Source organism: Rhinopithecus bieti, unplaced genomic scaffold (genome assembly GCF_001698545.2).
Source record: "Rhinopithecus bieti isolate Rb0 unplaced genomic scaffold, ASM169854v2 scaffold_12152, whole genome shotgun sequence".
NCBI lineage: Eukaryota > Metazoa > Chordata > Mammalia > Primates > Cercopithecidae > Rhinopithecus > Rhinopithecus bieti.
In genome coordinates, this window is record NW_016807218.1 from 121,375 (window position 1) to 141,458 (window position 20,084).

At 36.2% G+C, this 20,084-nt stretch overlaps 1 protein-coding gene across 1 annotated transcript in view; it reads left to right on the top strand.

The window, feature by feature from the left end:
• Positions 1 to 262: 262 nt before the first annotated feature.
• Positions 263 to 20,084, top strand: part of DKK2 (dickkopf Wnt signaling pathway inhibitor 2) — a 121,608-nt gene continuing 101,786 nt past the window's right edge. Inside the window, exon 1 of the mRNA XM_017880446.1 lies at positions 263 to 1,247. Coding sequence (XP_017735935.1) covers positions 1,026 to 1,247 — 222 coding nt within the window. The 5' untranslated portion in view covers positions 263 to 1,025. The remainder of the gene's footprint in view (positions 1,248 to 20,084) is intronic.

Below are 20,084 nucleotides of genomic sequence, written 5' to 3' on the forward strand. Positions count from 1 at the left end.
CCGCTGGAGTTGTTGGCAGGAATTAGGAGCCCCTATGTTCCACTCACCCCATGGAAAAGCTGTATTCCCCTTTTCCAGCAGTTGTGGGGCGGAGACAGAGCGGGAGGATGAGGAGGAAAAGCTGGAGTGGAAGCCACAGAAGGAGAAGCAGCACGCGGAGGTGGGGGGCGGGGGCGGAAGCGGTGGGGGGTGAGAGAAAAGCTTTCACTCTTCGTCACTCTTGAATTGGGGGCGGAGGTAAAAAAAAAAGAAAAAAAAAAACCCACTGTGGGAGTCTATAAAAAGCAAAGAGGGAGGGGGAGAGAGCAGAGAGAGAGAGCGGGAGCCCGAGGCGAGCGTAGCGCAAGTCCGCTCGCCTGGCGTCGCTGCGCTGGCAGCGGTTTTCTGTCTCTTGTGAGTCAAGGGACTACGCTTCGGGGCAACTGTGAGTGCGCGTGTGGGGGACCTCGGTTCTCTTCAGATCTCGAGGATTCGGTCCGGGGACATCTCCTGATCCCCTACTAAAGCGCCTGCTAACTTTGAAACGGAGCGTTGTGTCCTGCGAAGTTTGACACATAAAAGATAGGAAAAGAGAGGAGAGAAAAGCAACTGAGTCGGAAGGAGAAGGAACTGGTGCGGGCCACCTGATCAATTAAGAGGAGAATTAAACCGCTGAGATCCCGAGGGGACCGAGGAGGTGCGGGGCAAGAAGCAACGGAAGCGGTGCGATCCACAGGGCTGGGTTTTCTTGCACCTTGGGTCACGCCTCCTTGGCGAGAAAGCGCCTCGCCTTTGATTGCTTCCAGTTACTGCAGAACTTCCTGCCCTGGTGGAGAAGCTGGTCTCGCTTGGGTTCCGCTAATTTCTGTCCTGAGGCGTGAGACTGAGTTCATAGGGTCCTGGGTCCCCGAACCAGGAAGGGTTGAGGGAACACAATCTGCAAGCCCCCGCGCCCCGAGTGAGGGGCCCAGTGTTGGGGTCCTGCCTCCCCTTGGATTCCCACCCCTTCGGGCTTTGAGTCTTCCTGGGGAACCCCTCGCCGGGAGATGGCCGCGTTGATGCGGTGCAAGGATTCGTCCCGCTGCCTGCTCCTACTGGCCGCGGTGCTGATGGTGGAGAGCTCACAGATCGGCAGTTCGCGAGCCAAACTCAACTCCATCAAGTCCTCTCTGGGCGGGGAGACGCCTGCTCAGGCCGCCAATCGATCTGCGGGCATATACCAAGGACTGGCATTCGGCGGCAGTAAGAAGGGCAAAAACCTGGGGCAGGTAGGAAAACCCTCAAACACACTCTTCAGACAGGAGAGGCAGGGGCCAGCTCTCTTGGGCTAGCCGTTTGCCATTGCATCTCGCAAAATTCGGAACATGGCCCCGGGTATAGAGAACAGACTGCTGGGGAGGGATTCCCTGAACAGGGTCTGCGTGGGTGGGGGGTGTCTGGGTGGCTGCTGGTCCTGCACTGCACGGAGTGAATGGGTTAGGATTCGGTCTCACCTTTGCATTGGGGCGTGGGCACGTATCAAGATCTAGTGCTTTTCTTTGGAGAAAGTGGTCAGGATGGTCCTTCCATTTAACACTGTGATCAACTGATGAAGATGTTAATAGCATTTAACCTGCAGCACCTATTAACGTGCCAGGCACAGTTCTAAGCGTTTTACATATTCACTCATTTAATCTTCACAACTTCGTGAGCTAGATGCTGTTGCTTTCCTATTCTGCTAATGAAGTAATTGAGGCACGGATTGATTAACGATTTGCCTAAGGCACATAGCTAGTATAAGTAGCAGAGTGGGATTTCAGTCTAGACATTGAGATATTGGGCGTTTAACCATTATATTTTACAATCCGGAGGGGGAATTAGTCCTTTTCAGGTTCTCCTTCCCTCCCAACCACTTTCTCTCTTCAAAGAAGTAAGGTCACAGACAAAACAACTGCAGTAGACACGCATTTCTCACTCACGCATAATTGTACATAAATCACCCGGAAGGAAGCAAAATGATGAGATGGCAATGACAAAGTCGTAGGCGCCAGCGATACAGCCGAATACTGAAGGCGTTTTTGAGAGAGGGAACTTTCCGCAGGCGCCTCTGTCTCTGTCACACAGACAGATAGATTGAAAGCTACTTGCAAATAGTTATACAAATAGACACGCACAGAGACGAGCGCGTACACTTGGTACCAGCTGTGGCTGGCGCGCAGTGGCCAGGAGAGGGGGCTCTGTGGGCACTGGGAATCACGACAGCTCCCCCTTCCGCTCCTTTTTGTGGGAAGCCAAAACTGAGAAAGCCAGTTTGCCAATGGCACACGCACCTCGCACAGCACAAGTGTCAACCCCTGGCGGCGGCCCAAGCCCCAAAGATCTGAGTTTCCTTGGAGCCGAATGATGCTGCGGTTCTGCGCGCTCTCGGTGTCCTCCGCCGCCCCTGTCCACAGCGCAGCCAGCAGGGTGAAGGTTGACAGAGAGGGCCAAGCCAGTCTGGGATGGACAGAGAGACAAGACTCAGGCCCGGGCTTGGCCCCCTACTGCCCTCTCACGGGGACAATTTTGCAGTTTTGCTAGTTTTGCAGTTCCAGAACTCTTCCCAGATCTTTGAAATGTCTACCATTTCAGCTATCCTTTCAAGGGATTACAAAATCAGCAATCAGATTTTTTTTAAGGTCTCAGGAAAAATAAGAAAGTACATATACGTACACACAAACATAACTGTTGCACATCCTCATACACGTGCACATGCCTACACGCTTATGTGACCACTTTCATTCGTTTTTCCTCTCCTGGGAGACACCCTAGGATTATCAATAGCAATGGACCTAACCTTTTCTTAGAAGTGTGTCGTAAGGTGAAACAGGGGTTAGAAAGAATGGGTGCTCTCAATCTAAATCATGACTCCTCTAGTGCTACTGACTTCAAATTTCATGTTCCCAGTTGAAGAAAGCTTAATGTGTAGTTCTCCCAAGGACACAGAGAAGCACTCAATAGTACTGAGGTTCCTTTCCATTCTAATCTATGTATTTTCTGGGAAATTTTTGTAAAGCGCTTTTTGTTTCTGTCCCACAATTGGGCCCACATACCTGATGTTCCTCTGTCAGAAGATCAGTTACACGCGTCTTTTCATTACCCATAGCGTTACACAGGTGAGACTGAGGAATGCATCCCACAACCTAGCTTCTTCTTTATGTTTTGATACTGTGTCTGTATATAAATCGGTATAAAATACGTTTTTATGTGGCTCGCTCTCCAAATAGCTACTTGATTATGTTTCTTAAAGAGTTTGGAAGTCTATTTACATCGCCTTACATTGAGAATTTATTTATTTATTTATTTATTTATTTATTTATTTATTTATTTATTTCACAAATGGGTTGAATTTCTAATATGCTTTTCATAACATACCAGTTCTATGGAATATCTTTTATTATATTTACTGAAGTGGAATCCTAGATTGTTAAAATTTGACATTAAGCTTGTGAAAAAAATTGTTAACATATTCAAGATAAAGGTAAAACAAAATAAAATATTGGGTTGAATAGCAGGAGGATAACTGGCAAATGGGAAAATTTTATTTTGTATATTCTTGTTTAATGAATGATCTAAAGTATGTACCGTTATGAAGAAACAAATAGTAAAACATTTTCTCTTTGAAGTAAAAGAATAATTCTTTGGATATTTGCGAGTCTCTTTATCTTTTTTATTCTATAGTTATGTGGTTACCAACATTCTTACTATTATTATTTTCATAAATGAAATGGAAATTAGAAAGGCTATTACAGGGAAGATATCATTTCCTTTTGTAGAGAAAAACTCTAGAATAGAAATGTAGCTGAACTAGAGTTTTAGGCATCACAATAGTAAAATATGATTGAAAATATTGGAATTAAAGTGTCAGCTAATCTAGTTAGCTAACCATATAGTATCATCCTAAGACCTATTAAGTTTGATTTCCCCCAACTCCCTTTATACTTGACAAATGATGTTGAAATAGATTTCTTTCAGGGACACAGGAGGAAGAAGCTCTAGGATGCAGCTTCAGGTCGGCAGATTGGAAGCTTAGTCCTTGGTGTTCTTTCTCTCCAATGGAAATTGCAAATAGCCTGTTTTAATTTTCTCAGGATATTGAGAATTGATTTTTGCCACGCAGAAGAAATCTTGAATAAATTAGAAAATCATTAATCCACAAAGAGTGAAAAAGAGACTTATGATGAGAGCCTCTAAAAAGTTTATTGGAAGTGCCTGATTTCATGTAAAGATAATATTCCTTATTTATGTAGCAGGAATTCTACCTTGTCCAATAGAGATGGATATTTGTAATACAATCTAAAATGTGCCCTTTGAATTAGAAAAGATTTAGAGAGAGAAAAATCCACTGTTCTCAGAGGTGTTACATTTCTCCAGTTTAGGTTTGCTTTCAAAGACACCGTATGAGTTATAAAGAAACTGACATAGTAATTGAGGTGAACAGTATTCAGAAAGATTGATACAGAATTAGCAAAAATTGAACTAGCTGAATTATTTCACATCAATGTTTTAATTTGCCTTTTATTTGTCAGCTATTGCTAATAATATCTGTCAGTGGATGTACTATACTTTTGTATACGGCTAAATTAAGTTTCAGGACAGTTACTAATAGTATTTTAATAAATATAAATTATTATGCCTTTTAATATATAGGCCAATTTCTAAGGAGACTGTTTCAAGATGTTCTAAATTAAAATAATTTCAAACAAAAATCTTCAACATCATGTGAATAATATTATTGTTGACCGAAGTATGCCATTTCTCAATGCTAACCTCTGAAGTTTGAGGTGTTGACTTTTATGAGCCACCTTCAAACCAAATTTTAAAACCCAAACTACTAAAAAAATCAAGCTTTGCAATTCACATATTTTCTGTGTGAATGAAAACCTTTGGATTTGTGTTTGCAATTGCTTCTTTTATTCTACCTTTTTTGTCTTTTTGAGACCGGCAGATGAATTTAATTTGAATGCAATGCAGTAGCATTTTGCGATTCTTTTAAAAGTGACTAGAACAGTGATAATTATAGTTATATTTTAAATGTAGATGAGCTTTCTGATATGTGTTTCTCAAAACAAGCTATGGTTTAACATAAATTCAGATTCTATGCTTTTCTAATATGACTTGGACACTTCAAGGATAGTGGTTTGGATGAAGTTATGTGTGAGAAAAGAATGAAAATTCACTGAAAGAGAAGCTTGAACAAGTTGACTGAAGAGCACTAATATTTGTAGAGTGCATTTTCTTTAATGAAAGTATGCTGTATCTGTATGCACAAACATTCATGAAAGTGCTCACTGAAATAAACTATATACTCTATTTTCGGTAAACGATCTCTTCGCTTTCTGAAATCATCCATGACTTTTTTTTCTAACCTCAGCCCAACTTTCTCCTGCTTAAGAGTAAATAATCTGATAGCCTCTCTGGACGTTGACTAACACTAAATATAATCAGGAAATAAAATCATTTTTATGATTAAATTTTTTAAAATAAAGGAATTTGAAATAATCCATATTAACGTTCCTTTCTTCTCACCACGAATTATAGAAAATTGATAGTTGATACAAGTGGAAAGTTAGCTCGTGAATAGCAAGAAATTTTAATGATAATCTAATATGAACATCCATCATTTTATTTTTGTGTTAGACTAGAGAGCACAAGAGGACAAAGTTGCTCAAACTTACTCCAGCTGTGACTCTGACCCTGTCATAATCTTCTTGAATATTCTTCTCCAGTACAAACGTTTGCACCTTCTTCTCCTTTCCAAGATGTTTTGAAACTTATAATTTTAAGATTAGGTAAGGCAATGTCATAGAACTATAGCTAGTGTATTCTGATCTAGGAAAATATTGACTCTTCTTCATTTCCTTACAAACTGCTTTAAATGTACATTAAAATAGTCGGTTATATTTTAGAAGAAATTTATAATAGTTAACATATTTGCCATTTTAGACTCAGTCTCTAATGACTGTTTATTCTTTAGTATTGAATTAACAGCAAAATCAATTACAATCTTATTTCTGCCTATGACTTTCTGACAGCCTGCTGGAGTTGTTTTACTTCCTTATGCCTCTAGTCACTTGTGCTCATTTATAACAAGGAGATAAACCTGTTTTTAGCAATTTATCTGATTGTTCAAATGGTTTATGTGATATTTGTGTCTGCCTGAGCCTCTTACTGAGTCCTTTTTTAACAACCCAGAAGCATAAACCAAAAGGAAGTAAGGCTAATCATAATTGATAGACATTTTGCATTATGTAGCATCGCTTTAAGATTGCGCAGAAAGATTTAATACAGAATGCATAAGAAAAATTTAGTATTACTATTTGAGGTAAGTGAAAGTCAATTTTCTCTTCCTTCTCTGTCCACTCTTGACAGGAACTAGAGCAGAATATCATATTTTTCTCTAATTGTTGTGTTAGGACAAATATAAAGCATTCTTTTAAAGAAGTCAGTCAATATAACATTTGGTAGGTTCTTTTCTTTGTAATGGCAAATTGAATCAAAGAAAACTTTAAGGCAGAAAGATTTCAATATCCTGTTTAAATTTTTTAATAGAAGTGATTAGTTTATGTATCACTAACAACAAAATTGCTACACTAACATGTATTCCACAACCCCTGAATCTGTACAACAGATTATATTTTGGGAATCTCAATAATAGTTTAGATTTCTCTATGTGCTTTAAATAATAAATTCAGAAATAAAATTAGCAAAATACAAAAGTAGTAAATTTTAAAAAATGTTACTTATCTTTTCCACAGAGTCAAAAGGGACAAATGGACATCAGATATCCTTTTAAATACTTTGCAGTATCTAATTTAAAATAAAACAATCTAAAGCAAAAAAGAACAAATCTACAATTTTAAAAAATCAATGAGCTAATAAGTACATTAAATGACAAAACAAATAAAAATATCACAATTAGGGAAACTGACTTATCAAAGTGATAGATCTGTCCAAACCTCTCCCAGGAGACATTAGATCTTCATCTTATACTTTATCATCTGGAATAAGATTGTTCTTTCTTCAGGGAAATAGAAGAAGTGAGTGATCTTCAGGTATATTATTTCCTTAAACTAGCTTGCAAGAACTTATGGCACACAATAAATTATAATAAGGGGTACCATTAATTGATTATTCACTCTGTGCCAGGCATGAAACTAAATCCTCAATTGCATTAACTCTTTTGATCCTCTAGGCAACCCTTTGAAACAAATCCTAGTATCATCCTTATTTTTATAAATGACGAAACATTTAATAAATAATAAAAACATTCCTGAGACACAGAGAGGTTTTACAATGTGTACAAGTCACATCGCTGTACATGGAGAAAGTTAAAGTTCAAACCTAAGCAATCTAATATTAGAACCCATATATTAAACCACCTACTTATGCTGCTACAATATGCTGTTTATTCTGAATTTAGGAGAGAACATGAACACTTACTCTTCCCTCTCTATACTTGAGTGACATGGGTATAACTCCAATTTAATTGAAAGTCACAACAAAATCCAAACTCCCTGTTGCTCCCCAGCTGCTACTCTGAGAAGTCTAAAGTGTGTTAGTACTTCGTGGATGCTAAGGCAGGCACCATAACAATACATTATTTTCACCTCTGCCTCTACTTCCCTCCCTGCCTTCCCACATAACCCTATCTTTCTTTTACTCTTTCCCATTAAAGTATAAAATGATAGTGTCACCCCAAGTAGAAAGTAGATTCTGTTGCATAAAGCTTATTCTCTCTTCTTTCTTCACACCCAGCAAGAAATTCCCCTGTCCTCATCTTCCTGAATCTGAATGTCACTATGTGATAGAGAAGCACAGGCACAGGCTTTCCCAATGGCTCCTCTGCAATGCCTTTGTTTGTTTGGCTGACATGTCCTACATCCTGATCAGATGGGGGAAATTCTCTAAATTTAGAGTCTTGTATTGCTTTTGCTTTTTCCTTACCTTTGACCCCTTCTAGCTGCAGTTCAGATAATCAGATGATCTGTGTCAGCATCACAGCACTACAATTTCAAACAGGTTTTAAATTCCACTCACCTCTGATTAGTTTAATGTGTTTGGAAAAGTCAGTTAATCTCTCTAGTCTTTCCTTTTTTCAATATACCCATAAAATAGGGATAACAATAACAACAACAACCATAAGAGTAATAATGCTTAACTTACTGGGCAATGGTGAGGATCACATGAGATAATATATATAAAGAAAACTTTGAAGAATAAGAAAGTGCACTTAGTTGTTGTGCTGATGTCATTATTACCACTGCCATTACAGAAATAAGTAAAGTCAAATGCTCGTGCACCAAATAAGAAGTGGCCTCTTAATCTTCCCCACCAAGTTGGGCAGAGGTACGAGAAGGAAAAAAATGAACTCAATTACTCTGAGGCTAAGAATTATAAAGCAAAACGAGACAAAATAAACATACACATACAGATGATGTGACATTTCTACTATGTAATGTTTACATTAAGAGAGATGATAAGTCAACGTTGTCTTGTAGAACATAAGCACACTGGCAAACAATTAAGTAATTAGTGGAATTGTGGAAAGAGCATGGAAACAAGGGTACCCCAGATGTTAAAAATACAATCATAGTAGGTGGAGATCATAAGCAAGACAATATTAGTTTTTCAACCACAAGAACCAAAATAATTGAACATCATGTTAGTCTGCTTCTAACAGTATTCATTTGAAATTTTCCAAAGTGAGAAAACCCCTGCACTGGCAAGATTCTTGACACTTTCTATATAGTGTATTGGCCAAGACAGCTTGCTAGGATTTTGGAAGGCTAACAACCTTCATTGAGGGTCAGCTGTCTCTTCCAGGAGGACTCAGAAACTGGGAATTCATTGTTTCTATATCATTTTCTTTTTTTTTTTTTATTTTGAGATTTTTTTGTGTGATTTAGGTAAATTGAAATATTTTAGTAACGTTAAATCAAGAGTGAAATACATTTCATGGAAGCATGTGATAAATTTCATTTAACATATTGGAAACAAACTGCCAGTAAATGTTTCTATCTGATAATGGACTAAAAAATCTTCATCCAAATGAGAGGCAGAGGGAATAATTATCATTTAAAATCACCTGAAATTACAACCACATTCAAATAATGGTTTTCACATTCTATTTCCTCTCAACCCTTTGAAATTTGGAGCAGCAGGTATTGTGTTAGTCTTCTGAAATGCAGAGTCTTTTTTCCCCACTAACCGTGCTCCGTACTCTCGGCAGTCTATTGTCTAGTCCTTATGCCTAATTCATTTTTTGCATGTTTACTATTATGCTATTCTGTTTTCTTCTCTGGTTCATTCCTCTTTATTTTCTTCACTTATTTCTCTACAATTATCTACCTAGAAATGTGAGCTCCCTCAACAGTTCTCTTTTCTTTCTGTTCCACTTTCTCTTCTTTACTGACATTATTTTCCTTTTTGGAATCACCTGCCACATATGCAGCTGTCTACTTTTAGTTTTATAAAATTTAGGCCCCATTTCTTGCTCAACTATTTTGGAAATCCTGCCAGAAATAACAGTAACCACAACAGAAAACCCTTGATAACAAAATTACGCCTTTTTTTATTAACCTCATATTGTCTGGAGTCGGGCAACCAAGTCTTCATGATTTCTGACATGATTAAATGACAAAACAAAGTTATCAAAAAAGCCTATACATTAATTAAAGCTATAACACTCAAGTGTGATTACTGAAAATTCGTTCTGCGCTCTGGTCTGTTTCATCACTCACGGGTGACAAAACAATGCTATGTAGGTTCTTACCAAAACAAGTGCTTTTTGTTTCTTTAACCCTACTTGAGTATTTGGAGTTTAAGTTATTGAGTATTTGGAGTTTAAGTAGACTTCCATTTTTTTTCTCTGTGATGGACTTGTTAAAGAAACTCATGTCTGATTAAAATGTGCAAGTAACTATGACTTAAGCTCATAAAATGTTAATATAATATGCACAAATATTTTAAACAGCATATATTTATCTTTATATATTGAACTATGTACTAGAGTTTTTTGCTATTTACTTTTCATAAATAATATTTTATTAATTTTCAGTGTGAAAAACCTTCTTAACATTTACTTTCAACCTGATAAGAATCTTTTAAAATGTTTGAATATTTTAATAACCAAATAAGAGGATTCTCCAAATGTGCTTAAGTATTATCATTAAAGATAGAGAGTTTTATAGAAAGGACCAAAAGAAACTTTTATTATCTAAAAGTTTCAAGAACTTATACAACAGACTAAAGCAGGACACACAACTGGGTAACACATTGGGAACTGCCTAATTTAACTTGCTTGTTTTACACACGAAGAAATCGGATTAAGAGATGTTTCATGATCTGCCCAATGTACTATAATCAATGCCTGTGACAAAGAAATTCTCACTGGAACTTGCATCCTCTGACTTCTAATATAAACATTTCAAATAATCAGAAGAAACACTTTCTGTTAAATATTGAATAAGAAAGCTCTGTGAAAGAATTACATTCAGTCGCCTTGAGTTGATTAACTACCTAGTGGAAGAAAAATTATACGTAGACTCTTTTTCAGCTCTAAATTTGTTTAGGTCAAAATGTATTATCAAAGTTTACAGTGTCACGATGACAGCTGTGTCAATCAGTTTTAAACAAAGTTAATGAAAGGAAGTGGCTTCGACTGTATTGTTGCTCACTTTTTCAGTCCTGATACTTTAACGACATGGTTAGCAAGAAGCCTGGCTGGAAAGTCTGCACAGCAATGGCAGGAGCACACAACAGAAAGGACAAAAGTGGTGGTGGGGCTGCTCAGAATGCAGGGTGCTTGTCCTTTTCCAAGTGCCAACTAGGATAGAGGCCAATGGCTTTTAAACTTTTCTGACAGAAAAAGAAATATATTTTACACTGTGATTCTGTATCCTCCCTTCTCCACTCACACTCCTAAAAGAGTTTCAAAATAAACTATCTTATAGTAGGGAATACAGTATGACTTTTCAATTTTAGTCCTTCTCTTCTGCTGTGTGCTATTATATTATTCTATCTTTAAAAATTTTTTTTAATGTAAATCATTATTCATCGAATTGATCTGAATACCACCGACTCATTAGATTACTGCGCTTCCTGGGCAGAGAATTTGGGGCATTGTGCTTGGAGATCAGCAGTGTTTTAGGAAGACACTGTCTCTGAATCAGCTCCAGTGAGGGATGCTGGAAGCAGCCTGAGCTTCATGTAGAGAAGTATCCACTTTTCCAGTCCTCTCCCAGTTTCCCTTCTTCAACTTCATGCGGACCTCTGACTTAGAGGGATGGGCCTCTTTGCCTGGGGATATGCTTAATCTCTTCCTCTCTCTCCACTTCAGGGGTAAGTGAGCCATAACTATGAAACATTTGATACTCTGATGTTTCACACATGATTAATCTGTGTCTGTTACCTATGTTCCCTCTGGGTATATGCCTTGTGCACTATCACACTTTAATTTCGAAGAACATACTGTTGAAAGGGGTTATGATTTCTGCATGGGACAGCAGGTGAGCCTGAAAGCGTGCTGGATATCAATTTAGAAGAAAACCTCGTTAGCCTATTTTTAAAAAATATGCAGGACCTCAAAGAAGCTATCTAACACCTTTAAGCCTTAGGTTTTTTATTAGTAGAATGGTTATCATAACAGTAAGTCCTTTCTCCATCTCTTTGCAAAGCATAAAACACTGCTTATTTGCCTCAACATCATTAGAGGTTGTTTTACAAAAAAGAAATTTAAAACCATACCACCCTGAATTTATGAAGTGTAAATCTGAATTAAGCAGTTAGAATCAACCAAAGAATAATTTATAATTTTGGAATCATGAATCTAGTTTCTGTTTTGATGGATTACTTTTTAAAAATATGGGTGGAGAGATTGAAAGTAGAAGTTTTTTGTTTGCTTTTTTCGTTTTGTCTATTTATTTTGATTTTCTTGGATTTGTTTTAAAAACTAGTATCAGTAGTCATACTTTCATATTTCTAGTAAGAACTTAGTTTTTTGTTCTTGCAGGCAGGCTGCAAACAGCTTTCTTGCTTGCTGTTAGAATACCCTGTCTATTCAAGAAGAGCCGTATGCCTTTATTTTTTTCTGTCATGCCTGGGATGTGCTACTATTTACATATTTTCAAAACACCTTGAAAGGCTTGATAAGAGTCTCAATAATAGATATCAGTATATTTTTAAGGTTCTGAAACTAAGTTTTAGGATCGTATTTTGGACACATTATAGGTTACAGGCTTCAGAATAGACAAAGTTCAGAGAAATAACCAATTGTAAAGCCAGGTTTTACTGGTGCAAAACCACATAGATTAGGACAAAGGAAATATATTTTGTCAAAAACTTTTTGAAGAAGAAAGTGAATGTTTTTCAAAGCTGTTGAAAACACATTATTGTATTGTTACACAAGCGTCAAACAATGTAATAAGTCCATTTATTCATATTATATGTGCAGGAATCTCAGAGTGGTAACCTAATAAATATGCATATAATAATATAGGGGTAAAATTTGTGTTCAGAGAACTAGTGTGATTCTTTTTAAATTGTTGTTAATAGGTTTCATTGTTTTTTAGAGTAGTTTTAGTTTCGCAAAATAGTTTGACTAAAAGTGTACTAAGTTTCCATAAACTCCCTTACCTCCTCCTATCCCTAGCTTCCACTATGATTTGTAGTTTGCATTAGTGTGGTAAATTTGTTACAACTGATGAGTCAATGTCGATACATTATTATTAATAGAACCCATACTCTTTGCGTTTTGCATTCTATAGGTTTTGACAAATGTATAATGACATTTATTCATCATTACAGTATCATACAGAATAGTTTCACTGTCCTAAAAATCCTCTGTGTTCCACCTATTTACCCATTCCTCCTCTCTAATGCCTGATATTCGTTGATCTTTGTACTATATCTAGTTTTGTCTCATCCAGGATGTCATGCAGTTGTAATCATATCACATGTGGCCATTTCTGATTGGCTTCTTTCACTTCATAGTATATATTTAAGATTCTTCCATGTCTTTCACCATGATGCTTTTGTTTTTATAAGCTAAAATTGTTTTCCAAAATAAATGAATACTCTTAATTTTATCCAGCTCTGAGTGTAATCTTTGATTTCCAGTTTACTCAATATGTGAGCAAAAGTAATGAATTATAGAAACATGATTATTACTCTTTAATAGCATGAAGAAAAGTTGAAGATTATACTCTATGGAAAAATTGCAAAGAGGGAGACAATTGTGGCAAAAATAAGGCCAAGGATTATAAACTATCAATTATATGATTAGATTCTCAGGAAAAGTTCTATATATCCACCTTCCCAGGAGTTACATCTACTTGGACATCTGACAGGCAACTCAAATTGAACATGTTCCAAAACTAAAAACAGTATTTATTTCTCTTAAACTTGCTTCCCTCTTGTATTCCATATAAAGGTAATTAGCATTGCTACCCAACCATTTGACCAAGTTAGAAACAATCTAGGCTTCCTGCTTTCTCTCCCTCCTCCGAAGCAATTATACTGTAATTTATGGGATTCTACTTCTTCCCTAATAGTAATCCTTTTTTACTGATTTATTGCCATCCCAATTTTTCATTGCCTTGATTCAGACCATTGTTTTTTCTCAATAGATTACTACAATATTATAAATGTTTCCTACTTTCTGAAACATTATATACACTACTTCTAAAGTGAGCTTTCTAATGTAAAAATCTGATCAGTCTATTCTCCATCTATGTCCATTTCTAGAACATGAACATGTTCATCTATGTCCATTTCTAGAACATGAACTCCTCAACATGGCACACAATATCATCAATTATCTTATTTCTCTCTACTGTGTCCCTCAAGCCACACAGCTCATGAGTAGCAGAGTTGGGATTTAAGACCAAGCAGTCTTTCTAAAATCTGTACACTTAACCTACTTAATCACCGTGCTAGACTGTCTCATATAAGTTGGAGGCCATAGAAACCAGCTACAGACCTTCTATTGGTATATTTCAAAATTCAGATGTGATTCAAATTCTTCAGGTAAGTCAGTCAACTTGCTAATTGCTTACTTCTTAAGTGTATTAGATACTATGATCACAGTCAACAAACATTTAGGACAAGGTATATGTAGCAATAAAAACAAATGTAATGCATTTGAAGCATCTAGTTGAAACTTTAAGGTTGAAAGAGGCTCCCAGAAATTGTCTAGTTCATGATTCTATTTCTAATACAGTTTTATAATTGGACAACTTGATGAGTTTTTATTTTTTATAAAGATTTCTAAGGGTGAACATTTGTATTGTATCTCTTAGTTATCTAGTTAACTTCAATTAAGGATGGAAACATTCTGCTTTTTGCTAGAAGTGAAGCAAATGAATAAAATAAACTGGATATCAATATCCACTCAAAAACTTTTCCTCATTAACAGAAAATGTAATCAAGGGATTTTAGTAATTCTTCACAGACTATACCCTGGCTCTTTGGGCAGACAGTCAGGCTGACTTATAGGTACAAGCAAGCTACCTCCACAAACAGTCAGGAAAAGGTCTGATTGTGCTGGGCATTGTGCTGACATTGTAAAGAATTGATGTCTGTTTTTTCCCCACAAATATTGTAGGAGAAATTAAAGTTTGATTTTTTTACCTTCGTAAATGCCTCACTGTTCCCTGAGAAGGTCTGATTCTAACTTCGTAATTTTCAAAGCACATAAGAAATATTAGTGAGAAGAGGCAGGCTCACAGGAAAGTAGAAGTGTGGGGAGAAATAACTAGGTTGGAATGTAGGAATTGGCGGTGACTTCAGCATTGATTGGTGGAGAGATGTCGGTAAAGTGGACAAGAACTTACTGCAGGTAGGGCAGAGCAACAGAAAATGTGCTGAAATATATCAAATTAAGACGTTTGATAAATAAAGACACAAGTTTAAAATACTGTCATAGATTTTGTAGTCAAACATTCTCAAACATTATTTTCCATATTAGTCACCATAGAGAACTCATTCCTTTGATATTGTTATGCAGACCTTTGTTTTGAAATTAATTTAGAAGTAGTTTACATGTTTGTTTATTTTAGGCCATGACTTTAGGGCCATAAAAACATTATACGTATTGATTCACACACCACATTCAAAATACTTGGCTCTGAGTGGCTTTTTGTTGTTTCCGTAAACAAAGTACCCCACAGAAGGTGAGAATGTCAAATAAATGTGTTGTTTCTCCAAGTAATTTTTTCAAGCTCTAACAAGCATTCTGAGTCAAGGATTCAGCATTGTGATTATAACTGTAAACCTTTCAATGTCAATTGTTTTAAGGTGGAAAACCCTCAGTTGGGTTTAGAAAGTCTTAAAATTTAAAATATAATGGAATATTATTTTGTAATCTGGTCTTCTCCATTAAAAGAGCATGGTCAAAATTCATGTAATATGCTTATTATTTCCAAAAGAATCATGGTGTTCTAGAGGCAGTTAATGAACGTTGGTCAGTGGTATGTTCTCCACCCCAAACCCATCTTTTTTCTGAAAGAGGAGGCAGGAACAAATCATACTCAATGCAATTCCCCAGGGTCCAGTCTGGTGGCACACGTTACTTCATGTGCAACTTAGTTAAAATGTGTGCACAGAGACACACACACACAAAAAGCCTGTCAAAAATTATTTTTAAAATGAGTTCAATTGTTTTAGATTCCACATATAAGTGAAAACATGCATTATTTGTCTTTCTGTTCATGGTTTGATTTAATTATTCTAAATTGTATTTAATAATTGTAATATTACTTGTACCCATAGATTTACACAATTCTAAATTGTCAATTTGCAATAAATTTGTTTTAATTTTAAAAGTTATTTTAAAAAAATGCAAACCCATCCCATTAAAATTAAGAGGAAAGACTAAACTTCTTAACCCATAAAAATGTTCTTGCAGTTGTTCAAATTAATACATGCTTCCACAGTACTCTTTGGAAATCCTTGTAACTTTTCTTGTTTGCCTATTTGCCCTGCTGCTATCTTCCCAACACTTTTCAGGAGGAAATGGCTTTTAACAAGAAAATCCTCTTGAAATTACATTTCCAAGTGGGTCCTGGCCACAGCATCTGCAATGTATTGTAACATTTTTGGTCTTTTTAAAAATTCTCATTGTTAAAATCATAAGTGGCCAATACTCAGGTCTTCTGCCACAGCCATCCCAGTGATTGACTACAAATTGAATTGAAGTGTGTACTATGAATTTTCTCATTAGAAAATAAAAGCTTTCAACACCAAAAGAAACTATATTTGATGGCCTGAACCTTATAAAATTAAGACCTAAAAATATAACCCTGGTTTTTAGCAGAAATCAATAAAGAATAGTGTAGCTCAACCTCACCACTATTTTTTTTTTAAATGTTCACTCTGGGAGAGTCAGACACTAACAAAGAAGATGCTCTAATGGTGGAACCAAGATGTTCTGGATATTCAAGGACTATTTCAAATATCTTTGGAAAACAAAGCCAAGGCAGTGAACACATAATTCATGACAAATCCATGCTATTGGAATTAAGAATTGTACACTCAGTGAAGTTTCAATAGTAATCATCATAGTGAGATTTAATGTAAGATATTGAGGGAGTGATATTTTGTAGTTTTGATTCATGGAAAGGAAATGAAGAACATAACTGACTGCTGCTTTTAACACAATGATGAACAAAATCAATTAGGATAAATAGACCAACTTCCAAATCACAGTCATTGCTTATCCATGTATAATGCAGTCTGACGTTAAATGATGCAGTCTGGCATCAGTATACTACTCTAGTATATTCCTAGCAATATGCTACACACAGCATTAGTGTGACTAGATATTTGAGAAATACATCCTTTTTTTCTGGAAGATAGTGACAGCTAATATTTGTAGAGCACTTACTTTATACCAGGAATTTTATGTTGCCTCATTTAACCTTCCCTAAACCCTGTAAGCTTCTGTTATGTGCAGAGTAATCAGTAAATCTTTGAAGGAGGTAATCAAGCAGGAAGGATGATGCCAAAAAAGTGACCATTTAGGTTTTGGGCAAGCTCAATACTTGGTATCTGTGCTCCCATGTGACTCAGTTTCAAACTCAGAATTATTTGATTAAAATTTTAATATAGGACAGTGTTGCCTTGTTAAGTGAGAAGACCACTTGAATTTTGTTTTTTTGGTTTTGTTTTTTTAAAAGTGAATGAGATTGGTTTTTTCCCAAGTTGGAGTTCTATTTTGTTTTGTTTTAGGAGGTTAACATCTCTATACAGCTGTGCCCATAAACTCTGGAAACATTGTTGAAGTTCTTATCTTCTCGTCTCTGAGGAGAAAATCCAAAATGACCATAATATTCAAGAGGACCAGATTGTAAATCTCTCTTCAAAGCAAAAAACAAACAAACAAAACAACTAAAACCACCGCCAACAAAAAATAACATTTTAAATACCCGATAACTACTAGTAGTTATTGAAGGGTGACAGATTGTAAAACAAGGACTTAAAGATAGTTTGCAGGAAATTGAGGTCCCCAGATTGCAAGAGTGTTAGTTTATACTTTTTTAGATGCCAGTTTTAGTAGGAAAAAAGATAGGCAGTTAATACTAATTATTCAATAGAGTTTGTATTATTCACTGTGTTTCCTTTGACCAGATTTTCAATGATCAGGACAGGGTATGGGTCAAATATCGCATCATGTTTTAGAAGGGCTAGGAAAGAGATATTCCCTTGTTGATCTGATTGTCATAAACCCAGCAACCCATACAACATTTTTGGAATGTGCACATGTTTAACACCTGGAATTATAGTCATACTTCATTCGTCACCAGAATGAAAAGCCAAGGGCCGACTAAAGAATTTCTGAGGCAATTCTTCTGGAGCTAGCAATATACCCTACTTGTCATCTCTCAGATATGAGCCTTTAATCCCCTTTTCCTAAAATTGTTTATTTTAAAATACGAGAAAGGCTAGGGATGTTACAACCGAGTTCTGAGCTTTCTGTTTTAAGAATCTAATCCTTCAAACCCATCTTCAGCAAAGAGACTGGCATTTCATGTGCTGAGCAGATGATGTTCTGCAGCTCTGGCCAGCACACATGTACAGCTGGGCCGGTCTGGCACACAGGTGTTCTGATTTGGACCTTCTTGAAATTCTGACACCACACTCTCCTCCATTGGGAAAGATGACTTGGCTATGCTATTTTCTAGTGACAACAGATATACTGACCGAACAAAAACAGCTCCAGCTAAGGTGATAACATAACCCTCTGACTCAGATTGAGCTCAGATTGAGGGTGTATGGTGTGTTCTAAGAGTCTGAGCCAACTTTTTGGTTTTGATTTCCTCTTTTATATTGCATATTGTCATTCATGTTTCCTCCCTTCACCTCTCAGAATTTTGGGTACTTCTAAGAAGGGTGGGAACATCCCTCGGTGGGAAAAATGCTGGAGTAATCAAACAAACAAAGCTAAAAATTTGTACTGAAATGGGTGTTTTTTCAATCGTTGGTAAATATTGAGCAACCACATTCCAAAGTTAAGTAGTCTGCCAGCATTTAAAATGAGAAAACTGGCAAATTTATTAAACTTCATAGCATTTGACAAAACTACTGTAAAAGTAAAAGGAGATTTCAAAATATAGGCAATAAAGAAGAAATATCATTGCTGTTCCTTCTGCATAATCTTTTATATAATCATTTCAGTCTCACCAAAATGTTTCTCAGTGCAGAACCCAGATGTTTTGAAGCTTTTTTTTTTTTTTTAAGAAAGCAATATTTAAGAACTTTTCTATTCCTTTCCATCTTAGTAACAGCTGCTTCTAAAAACTGCTTATAATAATCATGGCTAAATAGGAAAAATAATAGTGGAAATGAATGAGGAAAGTAGATTGTATCACAGTTTAGGGCTTTATATTGTGTCATTACTTTGTCTCTGATTCTCTCTCTCTCTCTCTAACAAAACACAATTTTAGAATTGTCTCAATTAGTAAAACCCACTCATCTTCACTCAAGTGTGCCCTAAAAAATCAATGGGCTCTGCCTTTAAACAGCTATAATTGCTAAACTCAGGAGGAAACTAAAAAATTATTATCCAGATGGGATTTTATCCCACTGCATTAAGATAACTTCAACCTTTGCCGTTAATCTAAACCGAATCATATATTGAAGAGATATTCTGATTTTCAAAGAGGGAAGGTTTGTTCTAGTAGAATGGTGAGCTTGTTATTGATTCTGGACTACATTATAGAATGGATTATAAAGTTAAATACTTAGGGAAATAGAGACACCTAAGAAACAACATAGGTTTATTCAGAATGAATTATGACAAACTAATTTCGTTTCTTTAACATGGGGACTGGTATGAGTATGAAATTTCGTCCTCACCATCTCCAGTCACTCCTTTTGTGACTTAATGGTCTTCTGGCTTTAAATACCACTGTATGTCAATGATTCTTATATTTATATCTCTAGACAAAATGCCTCTCTTGAACTACATATTAATATATTCAAGTGCCTACTTAACATTTCCACTACTAGATATTTCATATTCAGCATGTCCAAATCCCATCTTTTCCCTTTCCCAAACCTGCTGCACCCATGGTTTTCTCCATCTCAATTGATGGTTAGTTTTCCAGTTGCTCAACCAAAAGCCTTGGATTCATCCGTAATTTTTCTCTTTCCCTTATACTCATATTCAGACCATTAAGAACGCCCCTTAGCTCTGTCTTCAAAACACATCCTTAGATCCAAAAAAGCATCTCTATAGAAGTATGATAGTACCTTACAGAAAATAGCTAAAACAGTAAAACAAATTAAAACTAGAATAAAAGTTGCTCACCAAAAAATAATTTAGGAATTTAAATTAGGCTGAATAGGATATACGCAGGACAGAGCAGACCTTTCTAAGAAAATAGCTCTTATACAAATATGAGAAACATCTTTATTTTGTAGTTTAGGGTTTGTTTTTATCTATCTATATTTAGAACATTAAAAGAATTGATATTCTAGAAACCAATGAAATAATCAAGTCTGTCAGTGTCAGGGCAGGGAAAATTACCAAGTAGCATTTGTTAAACATGCTCTATAAAATAGAAAACTTTTATTTTCCACAAATT